General features: G+C 37.1%; 1 protein-coding gene across 12 annotated transcripts in view; it reads right to left on the bottom strand.

The window, feature by feature from the left end:
• Positions 1-24,092, bottom strand: part of Spats2l (spermatogenesis associated serine rich 2 like) — a 167,246-nt gene that overhangs the window by 43,241 nt on the left and 99,913 nt on the right. For all 12 annotated transcript variants that reach the window (XM_069995762.1, XM_069995763.1, XM_069995754.1 and 9 more), the window contains 3 exons: positions 15,751-15,859; positions 12,872-12,921; positions 10,321-10,567 (listed from right to left, as the gene is read on the bottom strand). In XM_069995762.1, coding sequence (XP_069851863.1) covers positions 10,321-10,567; positions 12,872-12,921; positions 15,751-15,859 — 406 coding nt within the window. The remainder of the gene's footprint in view (positions 1-10,320; positions 10,568-12,871; positions 12,922-15,750; positions 15,860-24,092) is intronic.

Here is a 24,092-nt window from a genome sequence, read left to right as displayed (position 1 = left end):
CAGTCTGTCAATCTCTGCTTTTTAAATAGATAGTTTCATGGTCTCCTGCATACATATGATTTCAAATGCATATCATCTGATGATGGCTAAGTATTATCAAGTAGTTCTACCTGTAAAAACTGATAAAGAAACAAAGCATAATGGGGGCTGATGAAAGGGGTAAAACTGATCCAGGTGTATTGTATTAATAAAATATTTTCTTGAATGGCAATTCATTTATACAACTAATTAAAAGATAATAAAAAGAAACAAAACACAAATTTGATACAAAATTAAGCTTAAAATTCCTAATGTCTGTTATTTATAAGTATGCTACCATTGTTTAAAAAGTACTTACATGAACATAACAATATTGTAGTGGTTATAATAACTGATCACAATAGAATTGATAGTTATTAAGTAGTCAGTCTTACTGTTCTTAAATACTTAGAAGAAATGCAAAAATGATCCATCTCCTTATTAATTATTTTTACAATTAAAATAATCAGATTAGTACAACTGTTCTGGAAAGTAGTGTTTTATGAACTTGGTACCCTGTGTGTTAAAAAAATGTGTGTTTGACTTGGGGAAGGGAAGGGGAATAACAAAGTAGTGAGATAAATGACAAAGGGTGAACCAATGCAACAGCGATGCTCACAAGACTATGTTGGAAATGAACTTTACAACTTGGTAGGTTGGGGGGGAGAGAAAGTGGGAGAAAAACAAGGGAGGGGGTAGTAATGTTTGAAAAGAAATGTACTCATTATCTTACTTGTGTAACTGTATCCATATATATCACCTTTACAATAAAATAAAAAGTGTTTAGGGTGAGGGTATGGCTTGTTGTAAAGTACTTGCTTTAGTATACATAAGGGCCTAAGTTTGGTCTCCACATTGAAAAAAACAATTCTACTTTTAAAGTTGTAATTCTACTTCTAAGAATATGAGACAAAGTAATTACAGTTGTTTATAAATAGTCATAGTTGTGTATAAACGTTTATATATGGACGGTGTCTATTACAGTGTTGTTTATAAAGCAAGCAATCTACAGAGATAATTGTTTCAGAATAATTAAAAGAAACAAAGAAAATATGTGATGATAATAATATAACCAATAAATGCATGTTCTTCAAAAACAATGATATGAGGTAACACTGAGAGTGTAAAAAGCAGAATATAACTGGGTGCTGGTAGCTCATGCTTGTAATCCTAGCAACTCAAGAGGCTGAGTTCTGAGGCTCATGGTTGGAAGCCAGCCAGGGCAGGAAAGTTCGTGAGACTCTTATCTCCAATAAACCACCAGAACACCAGAAGTGGCACTGTGGCTCAAGTGGTAGAGCACTCAGTCTTGAGCTGAAGAGCTTAAGGGCAGCACTCAGGCTCCGAGTTCAAGCCCCACGCTTGACCCTCCTACCCCCAAAAAAGCAGAATATAAATGTTCATATGCCAGCCAGGTTCCAGTGGCTCATACCTGTAATCCTAGCTACTCAGGAGGATCATGGTTCAAAGCCAGTCTGGGCAAAAAGTCCTTGAGACTTTTTTTGTCCACTAAGCTACCAAACAAGCTGAAAGTGGAGCTGTGGATCAAGTGGTAGAGCACTAGCCTCAAGCAAAAGAAACGCAGGGACAGCTCTCAAGCCCTGAGTTCAAACCCTGATCAGCACATGTGCACGTGCATGCACACACACACACACACACACACACACACACACACACACACACACAGAGTTTACATGCTTTTTTTTTTATAAAAAGATGATATATTTTGCATTAAAATAATTCTGAAGTATAATAGTGAAAGTAAGATTTTTTTCTTAAACTTTTTTTGGGAAAGTAAGATTTTTTTTTTCTTAAACATCAACGAAATTTACAAATTTCCTCAATTAGGAAAAAGGTAACTTTAAGTCCAATAACACAAATTCCATACTTATACTATTAAAAGCAACAGATAGCAACCTAAAATGAGGGCAGAGTTGGATACAGGGACAGACTATGCTGGATGTTCAGGGCAGGGTAGGCCTTTTTGCCTTTTAAGAGTTCATACTTGTTTTCTGAATCAATTACAGGAGTCAGAAGGAGCTACAAGGGAAAAGAATGAATGTGGACAACTACAGCAGGGTCGGCAAGAGAATGTGGTAGCTTTTGACAGGCAAATAGAAGTAAGACAGATGCTAGGAAAATATGGAAATGAACATCAGCAGACTTAGTGGTGGTGGAGTGGAAATGAGAGATAAGAATAACGGGAGACATCACGATTGACCCCATCATGATTGATGCCTGGATTTCTGGCTGGCACAATTGGATATATGGTGCATTTGGATAAAAAAAAATCTCAGAATGAGAACCAAGACTCGAAGGAAGATCGTGAATTAGTTTTAAATGTGCTGTTGAAGTGCTTTGAAATGTCCAAGTAAAACACCAAACAAGAATCTGAAGTTTGGGGAGTAGCCTACACTGGGAAGATGAGTTTGTAAGCTACATGACATAAAGCTAGGATAGGGTTCAAATGATCTAAGGAGAGAGGTAGCTTTACATAATGCAGGGCTTTGGACCAACCAAACCTTGATGAGTTTCAACAATGGACCAGGAAAAGAAAAATGATCCTTAAAGGAAACACAGAAAAAGCATGAAGATAGAGGAAAACTAGGAGAGTGTCAAGTCTCAGAAACCAAATAGAAAGATGTATGGTTAATGACAGGAGGTCAACAATGTTGCACACTGCTGAAGGAAAAAATGTGCTAGATTCAATAACACGGAGGCTTAGGTAAACCTGACCTAGTGAGAGTACTTTCTTTGGAGAGAGTCTATAAGATAAGACAAACAAGGTTGATGAGTGAGAGGAAAGTGAAGAAATGGTGACATTCAATAAACAAACTCTCCTGAGATGGTTCAGAACAAAGGTCTAGTGAGGAAGCCCCCAGAAAATGCCACATTTCCTACTCCCGTTGACTTGCAAGTTTCATTATTCTTCCAGCTCTGCATGACAGGACAATTAACAGTCATCCAGAGAAACCAATAATTTTGGACTAGTCAAACAGATAGGATCACTCTGATATAATGTCATTTCTGCCTTTTCATAATTTATCAAATACAGATAGACTTTATTATTTTATCCAAAATCCTATGAAACTTGAGTTGACCCCGAGGGCATTAAAGCTGGTGACACTGTGACTGGCAATAAATCATTCAGCTTTGTTTATACTGTCTTGCAATATCTCATATTATTTAATGCCTCTATAAGTATTTTATATTAAAGTAATAGTAAAAAGGTAACGATGGATTAAGCTGTCAACAGCATATACAAGTATGTTAACAAAGAAAGTACCCTCTTTTAGTTCCCTGCAAAAATATTTGTGTTCTGAATGAATTATAGGAGTCAATTATAGAAGCCTCCTTGTATTTTGATATAACTATTTAAATCTTAGTTCATTTTCTTTTATAACAATAATAGTTATTTTATTGTTGTGGAGGTTACACTCAGGGCCACGTGTTTGCTTGGTTTGCTTGCCTGGCCAATTCTCCACCAACTTAATCCATGCATCCAGCCTGACTTTTTGCTAGTTATTTAGGTGATGGAGTCTCAAGGACTTTAAAAAAAATCTTGGCTGGCTTTGAACCTCAATCCCCTGGATCTCAGCTTCCTAAGCAGCTAGGATTATATGTACAAGCCACTGGTGCTGGCTAAAACTCAAGCTTTTTGTTGAAAGCCTTTTGGTATTTGTATGGATGGTTATTCTATTTTAATTAAGTCCATTAGTAACTGAAATGTACATTTTAGAATGCAACTATAAAGTGTGAATGGAAATTGGCAGTTTCATCAAATTGGCAGTTCAAAATAAACAGTCTCGTACTTTTGCTGGACAGTTGTAAAAGTGGTTGTGAAGGAGAAAAAGAAGGCTTTGGGGCTTCACAAAGAAGCCCCTGAGAGTTGTGACCTGGCCAGATCTTCTGATCACTACATCCCATGTGTGCCTTGATCTCTCTGCTTTATTGTACCAGGAAGCAGAGACCTGAGTGGTTGGGAACATAATGTAAGGTCTCTCCTAAAACTATCTGCACAGTTGAGAGACAATATTACTTAAAGCAGAGATTGGGGCTGAACAACACACATCTATAAATGAGAATTAAGGCCAACAATGTAGAGACTAAAATAATAATTCAAGATGAGTAAATATAATGAACAAAGCTTTAAAACAATGTGGAGACATATGCTTACATAACAGTACTTAATGTCAGCTATATATTTATATTAATAACATACACCTTCATTTAAGAATTCCCCCCCCACCCGAAAATCCAATCATTTTTATTATAAGGGCGCTGACTAGGTGGTAAAGTTTAAATGAAACATCAGCTATTCTGCCTAACATAACTGAGTGCCTGGCTATCTCAGCATACATGTACCTTTGTCCAATGCTTATGTCATCGATGACCTCATCTGACATCACTGCTCACAGTGATAAAAATAGCCTACACAGTGGTAGGGTGTTGTTGTTTCAGAAAGCATCAATGAGGAAAAAGCAACCAATATTCTAAAATATTAGTACCCTCGAATCTCTATTTGGTTTACTTCATAGTGAAAATGAGCATTTCTGGGTAGAAACCTGTCATTTGCTATGTAAAGGGCAAGTGGTAAGGACTGTTCATGATCTATAATAAAGGGAAGACTATGAGGTCCAGTTTGTGGAGGTCAGAAAAACCACAGCCGAGAACCTTTTATTTGAGACAAGAAATTGGGAAGGAAGACCTGACTTCCCAGAATGTTGTGCGGACATAAAGACTAGCTTCTGAGGCTGACCAGAGGAGTTGAGCGTTTATCTCAGGAAAGCTGTTGGTAGCCTACAATACTGTTCCTTTCCCATTCAGTGAGCCCTGGGCCCAGTAGGAGACAACAGAGAATTTAGTTCCTATTCTGGTTTAAATGGAGATAAGAACCTATATATATATATTTTAGCATGTTGAGCTTCATGAAGCATAGAACAGAAGGAATGGCTGGGAAAATCAGAGTCTAAGATGTGTTAGGCACAGCTAGATGGGAGCCCTCGGGGAAATATATCATCTCTGGCACTACTTTTTGGTTAAGAATAAAGTCTTGATCTACTTTGTCTGACACAGTATTTGAAAACAATACAATTTGTTTAAAAAGGATGATTTTGATCGCATTATGTAAAAGATCTAATTGAAGTTGTTATTAAAAATTCTGAAATATAAAAAAAAAGAACCACTTTCAGGCTTAACACATATTTGGAAACTTCTAAGCTGTATGCTGACACATAGCATTGTCCCACTTGACAGTGCTATATTTACAGCCTGAAATGATGGTGCTTGGGGTGGTTATTTTTCATGTAGGAAGTCACACTAACACCCCTGAGCCACCTGCATATATCTTAAAGCTAACTTTTCCCCTACCAGAATAATGATTCTGTTTAAGATGTTTAAAAAGAGAGATCCTGAATGTCAAGGTGTTATAAAAAGATAAAGTACACATTGCAAGTGCCTTCAGCCTCCTGCCCAGTGGGGCAATTCAGGGCAGGCTTTATGGAGCCAGTTTCATTACTGGAAAGAGCTTGATGAATGCTCCACAATTAGTAGCCTGGAGATTTTTTTTAGGATCATACTGTAAACCAATTCAAGTATAGAATATCATTATATAGCCTTGTTATTATTTTTCTCTAACTTTTCAATTATACTTTTTTTTTTTTGAATTAGGGAGCTCATGATTGTAGTAGTAACTCTTCATTGTGTTCCTGGACCTGAGTCAGGATTTTGCCAACCTCAGAGAATTAAGAAGAGTTATCCTGCTGGGTTCTAATGGTTCACACCTGTAATCCTAGCTACTCAGCAGGCTAAGATCTAAGGATTGTGGTTCAAAGCCTGCCTGGTCAGGAAAGTCCATGAGACTCTTACCTCCAATTAACTACCAAGAAAAGCCAGAAGTGGAGCTGTGGCTCAAATGGTAGAGTGCTAGTCTTGAGCAGAAAAACTCAGGGACAGCACCTAGGCCCTGAGTTCAAGCTCCAGGACTGACACAAAAGAGAGAAAGATGACAAAGAAGAAAAAGATGATGATGATGTTGAAGAAGATGAAGAAGAGGAGGAGGAATTATACCATAGATTCTTAACCTGGAAGGTTCAGCTTCTTCAGTTCGCAGGTGAAGAGACAGGATTTAAAAATGTTGCTTAAATTCCTCACTTCCAACATTCTACTCAACATGGGAGGCAGTATCTTAGCCCTAACCCTCACTTGTGACTTGTCTTCTAGGGTTTCAAAATTTCTTGATAGATGGAACAAGCATTTAAATGTCACCTCACAGTTTTGACCATAACTTCCTGATGAACCTTTATTATCTTTAGAAAGTATAACCTAAATTAGTTATAAACTCATTTTTAAGTTTATGATCATTACATGTGGGCTGATAATAAAGTTAATGATCAACTCAGGGAATTCTCTTCCTTTTCCAAACACACCTAATAACTTTCCATTACATCCTTTATTCTTCAACACGAAGATTTGTAATGAACCGAGGACATTAACAAACCATCACTTTGTGTTAAACTATAAAACCAAAGGGATACTGGGTTGTTCTCTGGGCAATAAAAACTTCTTCCTAACTGTACAAGGTTAAGATTCCATCTGACCCCAGTTAGATTGGCTGACATCAAGAATTCAAACAACAACAAATGCTGGCAGCAAAGTGGGGGAAAAGGAACCCTACTGCACTGATGGTGGGAATGTAAACTAGTATAACTACTCTGGAAGGAGGTTTGGAGGTTTCTCAAAAAACTAAACACAGAAGTTAGAATTTTCCTATGACACAGACATACCACTCTTGAGTATTTATGCTGAACATTACAAGTCAGGATACAGTAAAGACATTTGCACATCCATGTTCATTGCTGCACTATTCACAAAATTCAAGTTATGGGAACAGCCTAGATGCTCTACAATAGATGAGTAGATCAATAAAATGCGGCACACATATATAATGGAATTTTACTCATCCATTAGAAAGAATAAGATTATGTCATTTGCAGAGAAATAGATGGACCTAAAACAAATCATACTAAGTGAAGTAAATCAAGTTCAGAGAGACAAACAGTGCATGTTTTCTATCATATATGGAAGCTAGATCTAAAATATAACCAGACATAACTTATCCAGGACTCTAGCTGTTCATATGCAGTCAGACTAAAGGAGGAGATTATCCTTAGAGAAGGAACCCAAAGGTATAACTTCTGAGCATTTAAACTTTATCAAAATGAGATCTAGGAAATGGAAACATGCATTTTTGTTGTTGTTACTATTACTATTATTGGTGGTGGTGGTATTTGTTTTGCTTTTTTTTTTCTTTTGGGGAAGAAAAGCAAGCTCAGAAAGGGAGGGTTGAAGGATGAAAAACTGAAATCATGCTATTCAGTATACACTATGTGGAAAGCAATCTATGTAACTCATGACAGGGATGGGAGGGTTTGGAAACTAGAAGAAAGTAAATAAGGGGTAATATTGTCCAAAAAAAGAAATGTATTCATTATCTGACTTATGAAATGGTAACCCCTCGGTACAACACCTTAATAATAGTAATAAAATTAAATTTAAAAAAAGAATTCTTCCTAGAAAGTTTCATGTTTGGGTTTGCCAAAGCCCCTCACATAAAAACTCCCTTAGCCAGCATTTAACTTTCACAGCAGCTCTCCACTGTGAAGTGAACTCCAATGTCATCTACTTGATAGAGCTACTGAAATTGTTTTAGGAAGAAGGCATAAATTATAAGGAAATAAACAAATTTATGGGCCAGGCTTTTAGTTTATGATTGATATCAAAACAGCAACTTGAGTAATTAGATTTTGAAAGTAATTCATGGGAGAGCAATAACAAGTAAAGTTAGGAATCTGCCGCTCGATTACTTAATTTCTTTTTTCTGCCCTGACAATAAATCAAGACATTCTAAAAACTGTAGGCATAGTACAAAATGAATTAAATTTTTTGTGTGTGAGGGGGATCTGAATTAAAAATGAAAATAAGTTACCTTTGCTGTTACTCTCTGGTTTTAAGAAATGATCATGTAGTCACTAAGGAAGGACTGTATTACAGGGACTATTTTTAGAGTTGTTAGGAAATCTGTTTTTGGAAGAAAATTAGTGCTTTGTGAGTGACTTAGAAGTGTATTGTACAGTGTTTCAGTTATTATTATACATGCTTCCTCACAGTGTCCCTCATCTGGTACCTATCACCATGCAATTTTCGGTTTGTGTCTGTCTAAAGGGCCAGACTGTACTCTTTCTAGACAGGGATGGTACCTTATTCATCTTTAGTTGGTCATAAGATTGCACTGTCGCCTCAACATCATTGGTGTAATACCCAGGGGTCCTGAGTACACATCTCAAAATTGCTTCTGAATCCTCTAAGTCATCTCTACCATCCTTGAGACCACAAAATGTTCCTGGATTGCTCAGTTTGGACATGACACCTCTGTTTTCCGAACTTTAAATTCAGTAATGTACCTGCTCTTTTTTCTGCAAGATGAGAATGGGATTCATTCACTCAGTTCCTCAGAGGTTCCTGTGGCAGCTAGCCCAGGGCCCTGAACATTAAGAGTTTTTTAAACACACCATCAATTCAGTATTCTTAAGATTTTATAACTAGGAGTTTGGGGAATAAAAAAATCAGAGAGGCATTCTGAAAAACTGAAGGAACATTTTAAACATTTACCAAAATGACTGTAGATGAGGTTGAGCAGGATGTTCGATGAATTACGATCACAGGAAATGTCCTGCACAACAAAATATTATCCTGTTTCTTAAACTTTCTTATGTCTACCTGGAAAATTATGACTACTAAAGAAGTTGTATTAGCCTAGAAAGTTTCACTGTGGATATCCAGGATATGGTCAGATGACTAGAACTCATCTTCTGTGTAAATTAAGGGATGATAGTGTTTATAACTTCACTGAAAGTTTTTCAGTGACCAACCACATACCAATTCTTGTGTTAAAGCTAGCCCCCAACACCCTTCATCATTCTGCATTTGTGACAGTTGTATTCCAAGTACACACACATACAAACATACTTATTGATCCTTCCTTCACCTATCAAAGATAAAGAAACAGTGTTCATACTATTCAGTTGAGTACAGTCTTACTTCTTTTAAGGGCTTAAACCATTTTGTCACTTTATAAGGACTTCTGTTTTAGTTATTCCTGAAGTTCATATGTTTTTATTTAAAGTCTATTTCAAGTAGGTTACATTTTATGTAAAGTTTATTTTAGGATGTTATAAAAGTGGAGCAGTGGGTCAAATAGAATTGAGAACCACTGATCTATCAGATTCTGGTACAGTGTGTGCTATAGTTTGAATGTGTCTTCCAAAATCCACATGCTGGTAACTTAATTCCCAGTGCAACAGTTTTGAGAGGTGAGACCTTTAAGAGGTGGTTAGGTCCTGAGGGTACCACCCTTACAGATGAGTTGAAGTTGATATCTCTGCGGTAGTTTTGTTACTGCATGAACATATGATTTATAAATGGAGGAGAGAGTTTGGTCTCTTTCCTCCTTTTCCTTCATTTCCCGAATCCTGGATTTCTCAGCCTCTAGTACCACGAGCCAAATAAACAGTTGTTTATAATTAACTATTTGTGGCATTCTAGTATAGAAATAGTAGAAAACAGACTAAAAGAGCTTTCTGCTTTCATGGAAAGGAAATGGGACAGTAAAATGATGTACCCAAGGTCAAACAATAATTAAGAAGCCGCTTTGTTTAGATTAATTAATGTATGGCTTGTAGCACAAATAACAGTGCAGATTCTAACACCCTGGATGTTCTATTACTTTATATAAAAATCAGCAGTCCCCACTACCCTTTTTTATAAGCTATGTGTACCCTCTGTTATTATGAACCATTTTTTAGCATTTTGCCTGTAAGTTATTAAAGATTGATGATTCTGGCTCTTAAAAAAATCAGCAGGACTTAAAATAATTTGGTTGACCCCTTCTAAAAGAAAACATTTAATAATATTTCCTTTGGTCACCAATTGCCTTTCCTTTATTTCATGTAAAAACCAGCAAGGGTGTCTATGATGAATCTCTTTAAACTAATGTTTCCTATTTACCTGAATATCCTGATATGGACTACAACCAGAGGTGCTTTTAGGGGGAAAAAGAATCCAGTGACTTAGGCACTGAGCCAGACTGAGTACTCCTCCTCAGCCATATTGCACTGTAGATCCACATCCTGAAGCTAGCATATCAGTGCCACCTTTCACTTCCACGGTTTCACTAGCAACAACCTCAACCCAGTGAGCTCCATCTGCACTGCCTTCCTTCCATGCAGTGAAGGAATGACTGACCTGGGACCCCACGAAATGCCTTTGTTGGTTCCTCCAGTATTGAGATCTTTCTTTCACGAGGGGCAAGGCCTGGTTTTTCATTGGCAGAGTCAGTGGATGAACTGTCCTTCTCACAGCCATTGATATGGCCATTCTGCACTGGGGGTGTCTGCTGCTGCAGGGGCCCCGTCTCAGGCCTCTCCCCCTTTTCTTTAGCATCTTTGTTGTTTTGATGCTGCTTGGATTTGCTCCTTTTCCTTTTATTGTTCTGCAAAGAGAAACAAATGAGAAAATAATGCTCAGCTCACACTCTTGAATGAAAGTGAATCTGAACACTAAAATTTTTGGTTGTTCCTGGCTCTTTTAAGAAAATCTTTACATCTTTATTAAAAATTCAAATTAACTTAGATATTTTCTGTATATGGTACATTGCCTAAACTTTTACTTCACAAGGAAACAAAAAGGTTCCTTTAAAAGGAAGAACACCAGAAAGAAATGGCTTAAATAGCAGAGACAGTGAGCAACTTTAGACCAATGTATGAATGATAATACAGTAATGTACTAACATCTTGTGAATGTTAATAGCCTTGAAAGAACTTGGATTCAGTATTGGTACTATTTGGAAATAGCTCCATCACTTAAAGTGGTTATGGGTGAGGTTGGCCAGGTGGGCATGGAGTTTCTACCATCTGAGGAGCAAAAGTAGGCAGCAAAATGAGGACAGGGAAGGAAGGCCCTCAAAGTCCACACAAGCACTAACCAAGCAGAAAGGTGCTGGAATTGCTCCCCTGTTCCCAAAGTCCCAGGTATCAACAGGACCCACGATTAACCTCAGCCCTTAAACTGAAGCAGACAATAGGTATAAGGGTGTGCCAAACTGTTCTGGATATGGAGTGTGCAGCTGGGTTTCTGGATCTCTGGGCTATTAGTTGAACAGCAATACAAGACTTCCTTTTATTCACTTTGAAATAGCACAACCCTATGGTTTCTGCAACCGAAACTTTTTAGACCCCAATAGCACACTATGTCTGTGTTTTATTTCTTTCCTCAAAACATCCTGGTAGCAAACATATAACACTATGTAGGAAATGAAGAACATTTTTCTTTTAATTATGTCTTACTGTTCTTTGGTTTTGTATCTAATTGGTATTCAATGTTCATAACCATCAGTATTGCCAACCTTAGCCAATCAACAGACACCTGAGCACCTATGGAATCTGTGAGTACCAGCTAAGCAGCAGCCTGGCTTTGAACTTCTTTCCTAGGAAAGAAAGAAAATGTTTCCTTATTTTCACTCTATTGTCCACTGTTTCTTTTCCTTCGAACCCTCAATCATGCCTTGGTAAGGCACCATTAGGTGCAGAAAAAAGGGGCACCTACTCTTTCATGGACCCCCTAGTGACTTCTGGTTTTCAAGCACCTGCATGCAGGTAGGGGAATCATTGTCCGCCTGAATCTCCAAGAGGGAGGCTGAGTAACTACTTAGGTCTCCAGCTGCCAACTGCTCTTTTATTCACAGCAGAGAAAATTAAAACCCAAACCACACATCTGAAATTTTTCCATGTAAAGATAAATACTGCCTTTCAATCATTGGCAAATTATCTTCATCTCATGCAGAAACCTGGGAAGCTATGATTTAAAGATAAGCAGAGATTGACAGAGATGGTGGCATACAACATGGAAAAGAAAAATGCTTCCTATTTTATGTGATACCAGAAGGAAAAGAGCAAAGGAAGATTCTATAGTTTCAGTAATCTTGGGGTTGTATCAAAGTAATACTACTTTTTTTGAAACCTGCTCTACAGGCCTGTGATCTTCCTCTTCAGTGGGGAAAGTATGGAGCAGCATCTTACATTCTGGAAGGACCACACCACAGGGCTTTTATGTTACTGTGGAGATGGGTGGGTCAATGGCTGAAAAGAACAGAAGAATTTGCTGGTGTGTGTACAGGCTCACTGTGTTTATGCTTAGGAGTCAAGGCCTCTTTATGACTAGAGGAGAAAACAGACAGGGTAATTTATCTGGGACAGAGCAAAATCTCCTCTCTGCTCCCAGGGAGCACCGTGTTCAAGAAGATCCCATGCTCCCTTTTGCTTTTAACGCATTTTGTTCTTCTTTTATTAAAGATCAGCTTTAGAGTTCAGCAGAAAAGTATCTCAAAACAGCCTTGGACAGATTTATTTCCATTAAAAAATGTGAACATATATTCAGAGCTTTTCAAGTTATCTTTAAAATGCTCTAATTTTTTTCCTTTGTACTATGGGATATGTTTGGGCAAGTTAATGTCTTGAATGTTTTGAATTCTCAGGCTGAACTCCCCTGAATACTTTCAAAGAAACACAATTCTGGCACTTCTTCAACTTACCTGGCGGTTAAAAATACTGAATAGAAAAGAAGAGTATAGGCATGAACGTGGCTGGTAGTTTAAGAAAGACATGAATTTGGAAGTTTTTTGGGTGTACATATTAATGAATTTGAAAGAAGGATAAAATTGGCAGCTTCTTTAAAATGATAACAGCTATGAAGGTTTGGATTGAACATGTTATTAATGTATGATCAACATTAATCTTACCTTCTTTTTTCCTGTCATATTCCATTCTTTTAGAACTTGAATTGCACTGCCTAGATAAAGATAAATAATCTTCAATAAATATCCATATAATAAAAACACTACACAAAATTCATCTTTTTTCATCTTGGTAGCAATTTTTTTAGGGGGGAGACTTTTTCATTGTGTTGATAGATCTGCCTTAATAAAAATGCCAGTTCATTTCTTATTTCCAAGATTTTCATTTAATTCACAGCACAAACATGATTTTATCAAAATATTAAGCCCTGGTACATGAAGCTTGTTTTTATTTTATCACTATATTGTCTTAGGGGAAAGGAACAATACCATGAGAATTTTCTGATAGCTTCATTGCCATACATAGAATTAAAACCGCTCTGTTCAATCGATGAATAATACTACCGTAATCTTTGAAACAAAACTCCATTAACCATGTGTCTTGTAGCTTTTTTTTTTTTTTTTTGTCGGTCATGGGGCTTGAACTCTGGGCCTGGGCACTGCCCCTAAGCTCTTCAGCTCAAGGCAAGCACTCTACCACTTGAGCCACAGCACCACTTCCAGTTTTTTTTCTAGTGGTTTATTGGAGATAGGAGTCTCACGGTCTTTCCTGCCCGGGCTGGCTTTGAACCGTGATCCTCAGATCTCAGCCTCCTGAGTAGCTAGCATTACAGGCATGAGACACCAGCTCCTGGCTGCCTCGTAGCTTTCTGTGTGGTTATTCCTTCTCTTTTTTTCTGCTCTTGCTCTTTATGTTCCTAGACCTACAAGAGAATAAGGAAATCAGAGCCTGTGATGTTAGTTTCTCTCTCTTCACCATGGAGATAGATGATTTGGTCTTTACAAGGCATCCATTTTGAAATAGTTGAGTTCATTATATGTCTACTGGGTCCCAGGTTATGCATGGACCTAAAGGAGAAGCCTGATCCAGTGAAGTTAGACCACATTTTCAAAGAAATGTTTCATCCCTGGTCAGCCACAATCAATGTTCTTACGTAGTCCAACAGACTTCATCTATTCCAATGGTGCTGGGGTAATTTCCAGAAAAAGTTACAGGTAACAGTTGTTTTCATATAAAGAGGTACTTCTTAAAAACAGTGGCTCTTAAAATGTATTCTTGTAGCAATTTGAAGTATTCTTATAAGATCCCACTAGACTAATAACTCTGTACAAAGTGTTGGTTAAACAAATATAAACTTCAGGTTGGTCTTTTTAACAGATTCAAAACTAGTAGGGTCCCAATTATTTGAGTATGCTGTCACTGACAGATAAGCAGAGAACTATATTGCTAATGTTTAGGCAGGCTAATTTATTCCTATCTCTTCAAAGTTTCCAATTCAGTGCCTCCTGTTAGACTTGTTTGAGTTGCATACAGTTGAAGTAATGAGATTGTGCCTAAAAATAAGCTATAATTTAGACTCCTATTGACTGGGTTGGTCTTTCTCTTAATTTTCCCAGAGAATTAAAGTTTCCTAGCATTTTCCTGCTGATGAACTAAAGGGAATCACTTTCATGAGGTTTCTTAGTAAGTCATTCCAGTGTTGACCATTAGAGCCATTCTTACTTTTACTAAGCACTATTCTTTTTAATCAGGAGAGCATGGATTACTTACTGCTTCTGCAATGGCTATATTTAATTAGTCCTCTAATTTTTGTCTTTTAGCATACATTCTATCTGTAATTTGGGCAGTATATGCCTATAGTAATTCTGAAGAAGAAATATTCATATTTATGGAGGATTTAAAAATGTTATTAAATTTGAGTTATACTCAAGCTGCTTGGGTTTTTTTAAACCACTTAGAATTAAGTGTCATCAACATACCTCATAAATGAGTCCTATTAAATAATTTTTTGACTCTCACAGGAGAAAACATTGAGAAAAGTTACCTGTAAGAGATTTGCCTGCAGGTCTATTTTGAGTGATAATCACTTAATCTAATTAAGACCCCTAAACCTGGACTGCCAATATCAGAATGTGAATATGTTGCTTGGTTCCAAGATCTTGCCCTGAAATGCAATTATACTTGTAGAAACTCAAGAAACTTATTCTATTTGTAACTAAACCATACTGTCAAATAATGTGTGAATAGAGTACAACTGAGAAATGTGCTGAAAGGTCTTCTCTAACCTTATTTGTCAGATGAGGTTTAACTAGTCCATTATTTACAAAACAGAAACAAATAGCAGGAAAGAAGATATTTCTAAGGACAGGCAAGAGATCTTTGTTTAAAAGCAATACTTGTTTTGTTTGTTTATGGGAAGAACATTTCTCCATAATTTACAAAAATGTAAGCTTAACACTGCAAGCTTACAGGATAAACATATCCTTGAGATTTTAGATTCTATAATATCACTGGTGATGGACCATTGGAAACAATAAACAAAATTTTAGAAAGTAAAATGCTTTTGCGGTAGTTAACTGATATCTCATTTAATGAAGTAGTCTAAAATTCATAGACTAAGGACATTTAAGCATGAACCAGTCCACTTAGACTAAGTATTTAGCTCAAGAATTTCAGTCACAGTGCTAAGCACAATTATGCCGGTGGAAGAGGTGAGAAGGTGTTCCAGCGTAGAAATCAATTTTATTGTCCTCCATGTATAAGGATACATCAATAGAAAACTGGACTGACTGTAGGCAAGGTAATTAGAAGCATTAAGTCAATAATCTTTGGGAATTATCTTTTTATCTCTTTATATTAATGAGGGGATTATGTTTTCTAACGTCTACTCTTATTGAGTATATGTATGTATTTTTTAAATCGAGTACATTTTTGGGAGAAGTAAAATATTAGAAACGAATATTCAGTTCATTAAGAACAAAAAATGCAGAACACATGGAATATTTAGTTCCAATGTTCATCTTCACGGATCATGAATACTTACCATCCACGAAGGCTTGCACAGCTCTGTCCACATTAAAATCAAACTGTTGTAGCACCAGGACAATTTCATTATTGCTTTTGTTGGGAACAACTGATCTAACTGCATAGATCTAGAGAAAAAAAGAAAAGAAAAAGTTAAAAAAAACCACTTGAAATATTTTTTTCAACTAGAAATCTCTCCACTGGCTAGAAAAGTCTAGAAAAGCCAACTAATCTATCTTCTTACCAGCAAACATACTCCAGGCATTTTAGACCAGTGAACATTCATCCTGGTAATCACCTTGATACTCACTTTATTTGTGGACACACTTGTACAGAGAATCCCTTGTTAGACATGTAGGAACATGGGTGAAAAGCCAACTCCAGTTTGGAATCTACCCTCCCCCAAGAATGAAATGCATACAAGATGTGCTTTTAGTGAGGACACAGAATCTTTTTCTGTCTCCAGCCTCCTTTCTACTGGCTCAGGGGGTATCTTTAGAAAACTTACAGAAATAGCTTCAAGCTTCAATCTCACAGTGGCAACAGTCACATTCCATTAGTGTTTATCAAGATAGGACAATGTGGATTGCTGTATTTTTGAAGTAGTATTTTTGTTTTAAATTTTATTGTATTGTATTGTTAAGGCGATGTACACAGAGGTTACAGTTTTTTCTAAAATACAAAAAGTGTTCTTACATTTCTGAAAATCAACCTTGGAGAATAGTAAAAGCAAGGAGCTAAGGATTATATAGGAGCTAAGGATTCTGATAGATGCAAGTTTATTATACTCAATCATTAAGGACCTTATAAGCATTTTAACCAAACGGCATGTGTTCTTTCTTGTTGCCTATCTGAATTAATTGGCCTTTATCTTATTATTATTATAGAATACTCTATTGTAGAAGAAACCAGATCATCCCATTTTCTACCATAAGGATTTCAATATTAACAACCATTAGAGTATTGCATGGCACCAAGGTTAAGTGACCATTAAAGCACTGTGCAATCTTTATATATTTTCATTCATGATTCCATTGTGACCAGTAAGTTTTAGGGTAAATGCAGTTTATTATAATTACAGTCATGCAATATGGACTAAAGCGGAATGGTGTATGTAATGTGACACTATTAACCATAACATTTAACTAAGCTGTACAGCCCACTTCTTGATTATGTTATAAATTAGGCAGTCTATTCCATGTAGATCTGTTTGTAAGAATATTTAGGTTATAATGAGGAAACAGCACCAGCTATGAGCATATGACTTATAGAGGTGCTGACACAATTATTGATTAGAAAGTTGGTTCCAAATCCTGACATTTCTAAATGCTAAATATTGAAGTTTTACTAAGGACTCTAATGCAACAGTAATTTGTATATATGTGACTCAAGATTCCTTTGATATTTCCCATGGCTATTGGGTATTTTTTAGCGTCCATTAAAAAAGTAACTCTTTAAAACCTAGGTTTTCTCTTGCTTCTTCACTATTCCCTCTTCATACAGCCCAAGTCAGTGAATATTATTTATTTAGTCATTCACTCAGACTGGGTCTCTTTGTGGAGGTCAGTATGGTCTTGAACATATAATCCTCCTGTCTCAACTTTCTAAGTGCTAGGATTATGTGTATGATGACCAGGCCTAGGCAGTGAGTACTTTTAAACATCATTGTATAATAAGACATGGGACTTGTTAGAACACAGAAACTTGAGGGGAATATATATAGTGATCAAATGACACAATTAATATATATTTATCAATTGTTCATAAATTTTATGAAATGATTATCAGGGAAATGACTTTACAGCTATTCTCAGATATGGAGGATGTGAGAAGAGATAGGTTGGGGGAAACACTTTGGGAAGAAGGAATCTGGTGAGAAAAGAGGCATAGTAAGAAAGGAGTAACTGGAGGTGCGGATGGAGGGAGGTACAGGATTAGACTTGTAAAGTACAGAGGAAGCCAGACAAGGACAGGAATCCAATCAGACACTACAAAGCTGGGCAAATAATACAGGTCTTTGTGAGCAACCCTCAACTATCCTTTTACTGTCTGGTCCTTTCTCCTTCTTTCCTCATATTAAAAGGTTTGCTTTTTCATTCTACTTTTTGAAATAATAAGAGAGTCCTAAGGGGGAAAATTAAAGCAAAACCAAAAAATCTTATATTTAGCCCAGAAAGGTCATTTTAACAGTCTAATAATAATTTTCCTCACAGTTACTAGTGTATTAGTTATATATAAAAAATTATATGTTACCCTCCTGATAACTTCTAAATAAAATCCTAGCAATTCCAGGCACTGTAGTTTGGCTCATATTATATATAATTTCCTAATAATTACTATCATTATTATAATATCAAGCATGCCTTTCTAAATACAATGCTTAGCTATTAATTACATTGACTGTATTATTGTTACATTAGAGCAATGTTTTCAACCCACATACACAGCTGTGTCAACAGTAAAGATCGGTAATATGGAATAATCATAGAAATAATTACTCTCTCTGCGTCTTGTCCCTCCCCTGTAAAACAAACAATGTCTTACTACCTTAAGGCAGAAGACAAAATAAAAATTGCTTGGAGAGAAAATTCCTTTTTAAGAAGCTATTCTTTCAACAGAAAACAAAAGCTATGCAACCCTGGGTGTAAAGGTGATGAAAATGTGTTCTATCCTGTCATCTTATGTGTCCTAACTCTGGAAATTGTCAATAACTGAGTTCTGATATAAAATCAAATATGAAACTTGGACATAATTCCCAGACAATAATACTTCATTAAGATAGGTGTGTCAAGTTTTATAGGAATTAAGAAAAAAGGCAAACAATCTACAATAACATTAAATTTTAACAAATTCTGGGCCAAACTATATTTCTGCTTTGACCACTGAGCTTTGCATCTGTGGAGACAGCACCACTATCTTCCAACCTTTTTATTTATAAATTCACTCCACTTCTTTTCCTATGGAAATTTCTTTGAGAAGGCTGGAGCAATTGCATAAGCTGATATATGCAAATAAACAGGCTGGAAACTCTGTGTCAACCTGGAATTCAGCAGTACCATAAGGGTTTAAGCATTTAAAGCTAAGAGAGAACTCATTATGAAGTAGCATTAAATACAGGGTGTGGATGGCCACGACAGTGGTATGGTGAGTTTGTGCTCACAGCTGTCTCTGCAATAGGAAATGCAGCTTCTAGAGCCAGGGATCCAGGAGGGACAGATCAATCAATGTGTGACTAATAGACAATTGCATATAGACAATTCATAAAACTCATGCCCCCACGGTGGCTGTTTTTGAGGCTGTTTCTGATGCAGATTCACACACAGCCAAACCATCCTGCCCACAACCCAGGCTGGTGTAGTGGCTGCCACAGCTTCACATCTAAGTCCACTGCTGATAGCTGCTGCCCAGTGCAACCTATTGGCTCTTCACACCCAAACTAGAATGGTCCACCTGGTACCTACCAGGTGGCCACTCAGACTGTTGAGGGACAATCAGAACCACTGATTAATGGCCCATTTTACCAACTCTTTACTTTTCCAAGATCATGTTCCTTTATTTTGTGTCTACTAATTTTTAAATCAAGCTTAGTACACTGAATTTGCTCTTTAAAAAGAAATTGTTCTGCTGCTATCTTCTGAGTATTTTCATTCTGGAGTTTTCCGAACCTACAGTCTCTGGTCCATTCTACCTCAACTCCTCTACCCCAGCATGGCTCCTGTCTATACTAAACTGAGCAGCCCTTGGTATGACTTTCATGGACACTGTCTAGTTTCAGTTCCCCTGTACCCGAGCCGCCTAATTTAAGAGCTGTTAGTAGGTTTCGTCCTTCATTCCTTCCTGTGCATTTTCTGGGCCTGTTTGTGATGACTCTTTATAGACATTTTTCTTTGCTTACTAATGAGTCACTTAAACTGTGCCTGAATTTCAAAAGTGATTATCACCAAAGGTTTCAATCCACCTACTCAGTTGTGAGGCTAGCAAAGATCCAACATTTTGAGATGGACACAAAACAGGGGTCTTTTTCATGAAAATTCATTCCATGCTTCAACTATGAAGTACAAAACTCCCTCTGTACTGTGAAAGACTGGTTTTAAGGTCCTCAGAAATACTCAAATCTATCAATGCTCAAGAATTGTAGAGAAAATGGCATAATATTTTCAAACAACTTATGCATATCCCCTATATATCCCAAATCATCTCTAGATTGTTTATGATATCAAGAAAAGTGCAAGAGCTATATAAACAGTTTTTATACCATGTTGCCTAGGAAATAAATTATGCAATGCTCAATACAAATGCAATCTTTTCCTATTTTTTTTTTTTTTGGTTGGTCATGGGGCTTGAATTCTGGGCCTGGGTACTGTCCCTGAACTGTTCAGCTCAAGGCAAGTGCTCTACCACTTGAGCCACAGCGCCACTTCTAGTTTTCTGGTGCTTAATTGAAGAGTCTCATGGACATTCCTGCCTGGGCTGGCTTTGAACCATGATCCTCAGATCTCAGCCTCTTGAGTAGCTAGGATTACAGGTGCCTGGTGCCTGGCTCCTGAAAATTTCTGAACCACACTTTACTGAATCCCTGGATGTGGAACATGTGAATACAGAGGGCTAAAATCATAACCATTTTACTTCTTTCTTGAGAACTTAATAATGAGATGAAATCTGTCTATTAACAGCTGGGCTCTGACCTGCTTTTCTAAATGTCCTTCTTAATCTACCCCATCACTGACACGTTTCAGCTTTTTAGACTCACCTCTATCTAGGCTTTTCCTTTTGACCTGAGGTGATTCCTGCCCAAGTCTTCCATTCCAGAGGAGGTACTGTGTATTCCCTGAAGTCCTTCCCTGTCTATCCTGCCAGAGTGTCCCTGCCTCAATATACATAGCCCTTTGTCAGTAAATGTCTGCCAACATTTGCCACTTTCTCCCTTTATATCCTAAAGATTTGTGTACATACATCACCTAGGCAGCAAGCAATATGAGGACAGAATCCTCTATCATTTCTGTATATAGTTATCACACCCATCCCAGCCTGACTAGTCTGGGGCATTCAGTAGATATTGAGTAAATATCTGTTGAGTGAGAAAATGTTGACTGTAGCTACACCAGGCTGCCTGATGTCAAAGAAACACTCTATCAGAATGAGGCCACCACCCCATCATTCTGTATCTCCCATCCACAGTAACAGGGATGGGTGTCAGCTGACTATGAAGTAACCATTATACAGGTATAGAAAACATATATAGACTCTTTATATTTCAGTAAAAGAGATTGAAAGATTATGAGATTTAAAATCTCTTATAATTCTGCTTCTGTGTAATAAGGATATCAGGGTATTTTTGTGGGGAAAAAAGCATAGTAACTGGCTATTGATCATGCCAAAGCCCAGCTTAGAAGTCCTGAGTAAGTGACAGGCACAGAGGACACAGAAAAGAGCCAGGGATAGTTCTGCCCTAAGGAGTCACAGACTAGCCGTACAGTCAGAAATGTCTATAATAAGAGGATGTAATAAGTGCTTCACTGTCTTTATGAACAAGGCATTATACTACTACAGAGATGTAATTAAGTTTGCCCAAGGAATGGAGAATATTTTCAGAGGGGAGAGCCAAATGCCATGGAAAGAGCATTAGAATTAAACAAGCCCATGTTCTAATCTTGGCTCTGCTACATGCTAGCTCTGTGACCTTGGGTGAACTACTTGGATCTTTGCAACTTGGTTTCCCAGCTATAAAATAAGGATATTACTTGCTAGAGAGTCTGTAAAAATGGGAAGAGATGATGCATGCAAAGTGGTTGATATAGAATTTGACATATATTAGGTACTCAATAAATTTTAAACAGAAAAAAGTGGGAACATTTATAGAGGGCCATGAACTGAAGAAGGTATGCTCTGAAATTGCAAGAATATATAGCTAAGAATGTTGATCGTGCCCCTTTTTGGAGGACGTCCTTCCTCTATAGCATCACCTGAGGGACAGTAGACCCAAGACATTCCCTAAGCTCTCCTCCCCTATAAGCTATTGGCACCATAAGGAAGTCCATCTATGTTACACATATGTGACTAATAAATACTTTTGCTCCTTCTTATTCTTTCATTCAATTATTTACTAAATGCTCAAGCATTGAACTAGTAGCTTGGTATAGCAGTAACAAGAGATACAGTAACTAACCAAACCTAGAGAAGGAAATAGATGCAAATGCATATACTAAAAATTAGTATACAAATACACTTCGACTTACAAGAGTTGCACATCCCAACAAATCTTATACAAAGTTCACAATAAGTCAACAGTGTATTTAATACACTTAATCTACAAAACATCATCATGTCAGCTAGCCTATTATTTTAAATGTGTTCAGACCATTTATTTTCATCTATAGTTGGATGAATTAAATCAATACAAAGCCTATTTTTTAACAAAGAAGCAAATATTTTATTGAATACTGTGTTAAAAATGAAAAAAATCAGAATAGTTATATCAATGTCGCTTTCCTATCATTGTAAGGTTGAAAAATTGATAAGCCAGAAATGGTCTATAATTGTACCTCACATTATACAGGAAGCAATCAGAGTATACTAACACTGAGTTACAATTGTCAGGAAGGCAAAGTAGACCAAACAGACTCTCTGCCTCAGGAATCTCAACTATTCTACACAAAGGCAAAGAAGCCAAAGAATGAAGAGGGGCATACAGCTGTCTTGCTTGCTTCTTCCTTAACTTCTAAAAGTCCTTTGATACTTTGCCATATCTGTCTAATGACCTCTTTTTTATTTCCACCAACTTGGGAGGATTTTATTTTCTAAAGCAAATAGCAAGTGCTTGAAGGAAAGAAATATTAACAGATAGGACTAGAAATAGGAATTATACTGACAAATAAGTAATCCAGTTGGGAATAATGGAAGATTTTAAAGATGAATCCAGTCAGAGATCAGGAAAAGGGAAGGCATGAGTCTTGCTCAGACACCTCTTAAAGAACTCATGCTATCATAATTATGTATTTCTGTGACCATCCCCACTCACTCCTAAGTGACAAGGGACAAGTCTCTAAATCTGTAGGGTATCAAACAATGGTGACCTTTCAGTAGATGGATTTATATATGTCTGCCGAATGACTGAATAACTGCATGAGTGAAAAGCAGCAGAAAAATATAGCAAATTAGTTATTGAAATGTTTCAGGTTTTTAATCCATTTTTCAATGAATCTAGCATAATTTTCAGTATAATTTAGCACAAAAATCTCTATAATTGAACAGCATTAAAAAAGCTTAGAAGAGTTAAGTGTCTAAAATATATGGAAAGCCTCCTACATTCTGGGCACAGCATATGGCTGGTTCCAGCCTTAGCTTGCAATCTTGGAGGTAAGCTTGATCCTATCCCCACCCAAAATAAGGACAGCAATCAACAACCTTTTCCCACCGACGAGAACCAGAGTTATTTATGGTTTTTCCATTCTTGCATCTTTGAAAGAAGTTTTATAATCATCTTTGGTCACATTTTTCAAATGCTGAGCCATTCAGAGATGCCTTAGAAACAGCCCATCTGTGTATGTTTTTGCTTCACTTGCTGGGCACTAACATTATCTAAACATTAATGAAGGTAGTTCTCCTAGGAATATTCTCTGGGAAGAAAATGCTCTGCAGGCAATACCTTTGCATCCCGGATAACTCTGTAATTTAAGTGTCTTTTCAAACATCTACCTCCTGCTAGCCAAAAATATACATGAGTTATTGTTACAGTCTACTTTATCTATACAAATCAAAATTAACTTTAGGGTGGGGTACAAAACCAGTATTACAAAGAACATAATTTGAAGATGGGGGAAACTCCTGCACGTTTCAGAGAATCATAGAAAGTTTGAAGTGAAGGCAGGTGTTAGAGACAGTCTAGTTGTGCTCCCCACTTTCCTCTCCCCCCTGCCCTGTTTTTTATAAGCATTACTTGGGGAGATTCTGATTCAGGGATTCCAGTGAAAGCCCTGAGATTCTGCATTCCTAAGAAATGACCTATGTCACCACCTATTCCACATCAGGTGGAATAATGGCTCCTTAATGTCCCAGAACTTGTGACTATGTTAGGTAATGAGGCACATTGAGATGGAATTAAGATGGGGAGCGCATCCTAGATTATCCAAGTGGGCCCAACATTGGTGTCAGAGTGGTACAAAATGAGACAGACCCAGCCGGCCACAGCTGAGCTTGAAAATACAAGGGACAATGAGGCAAGGAATTCCGGCAGCTTCCAAAGCTGGAAAAGACAAGAGAAGAAATTCTCCCTAAAGCCTACAGTACACAATGAGACTATGTGGATACCTTGCTTTGAGGCCATGGGATTTCTGATCTCTACAACAGTAGCACACTAGATTT

Source organism: Dipodomys merriami, unplaced genomic scaffold (genome assembly GCF_024711535.1).
Source record: "Dipodomys merriami isolate MVZ:Mamm:240054 unplaced genomic scaffold, mDipMer1.0.p SCAF_49, whole genome shotgun sequence".
Classification (NCBI taxonomy): Eukaryota; Metazoa; Chordata; class Mammalia; order Rodentia; family Heteromyidae; genus Dipodomys; species Dipodomys merriami.
This window is presented reverse-complemented; position numbering and strand designations above follow the sequence as displayed.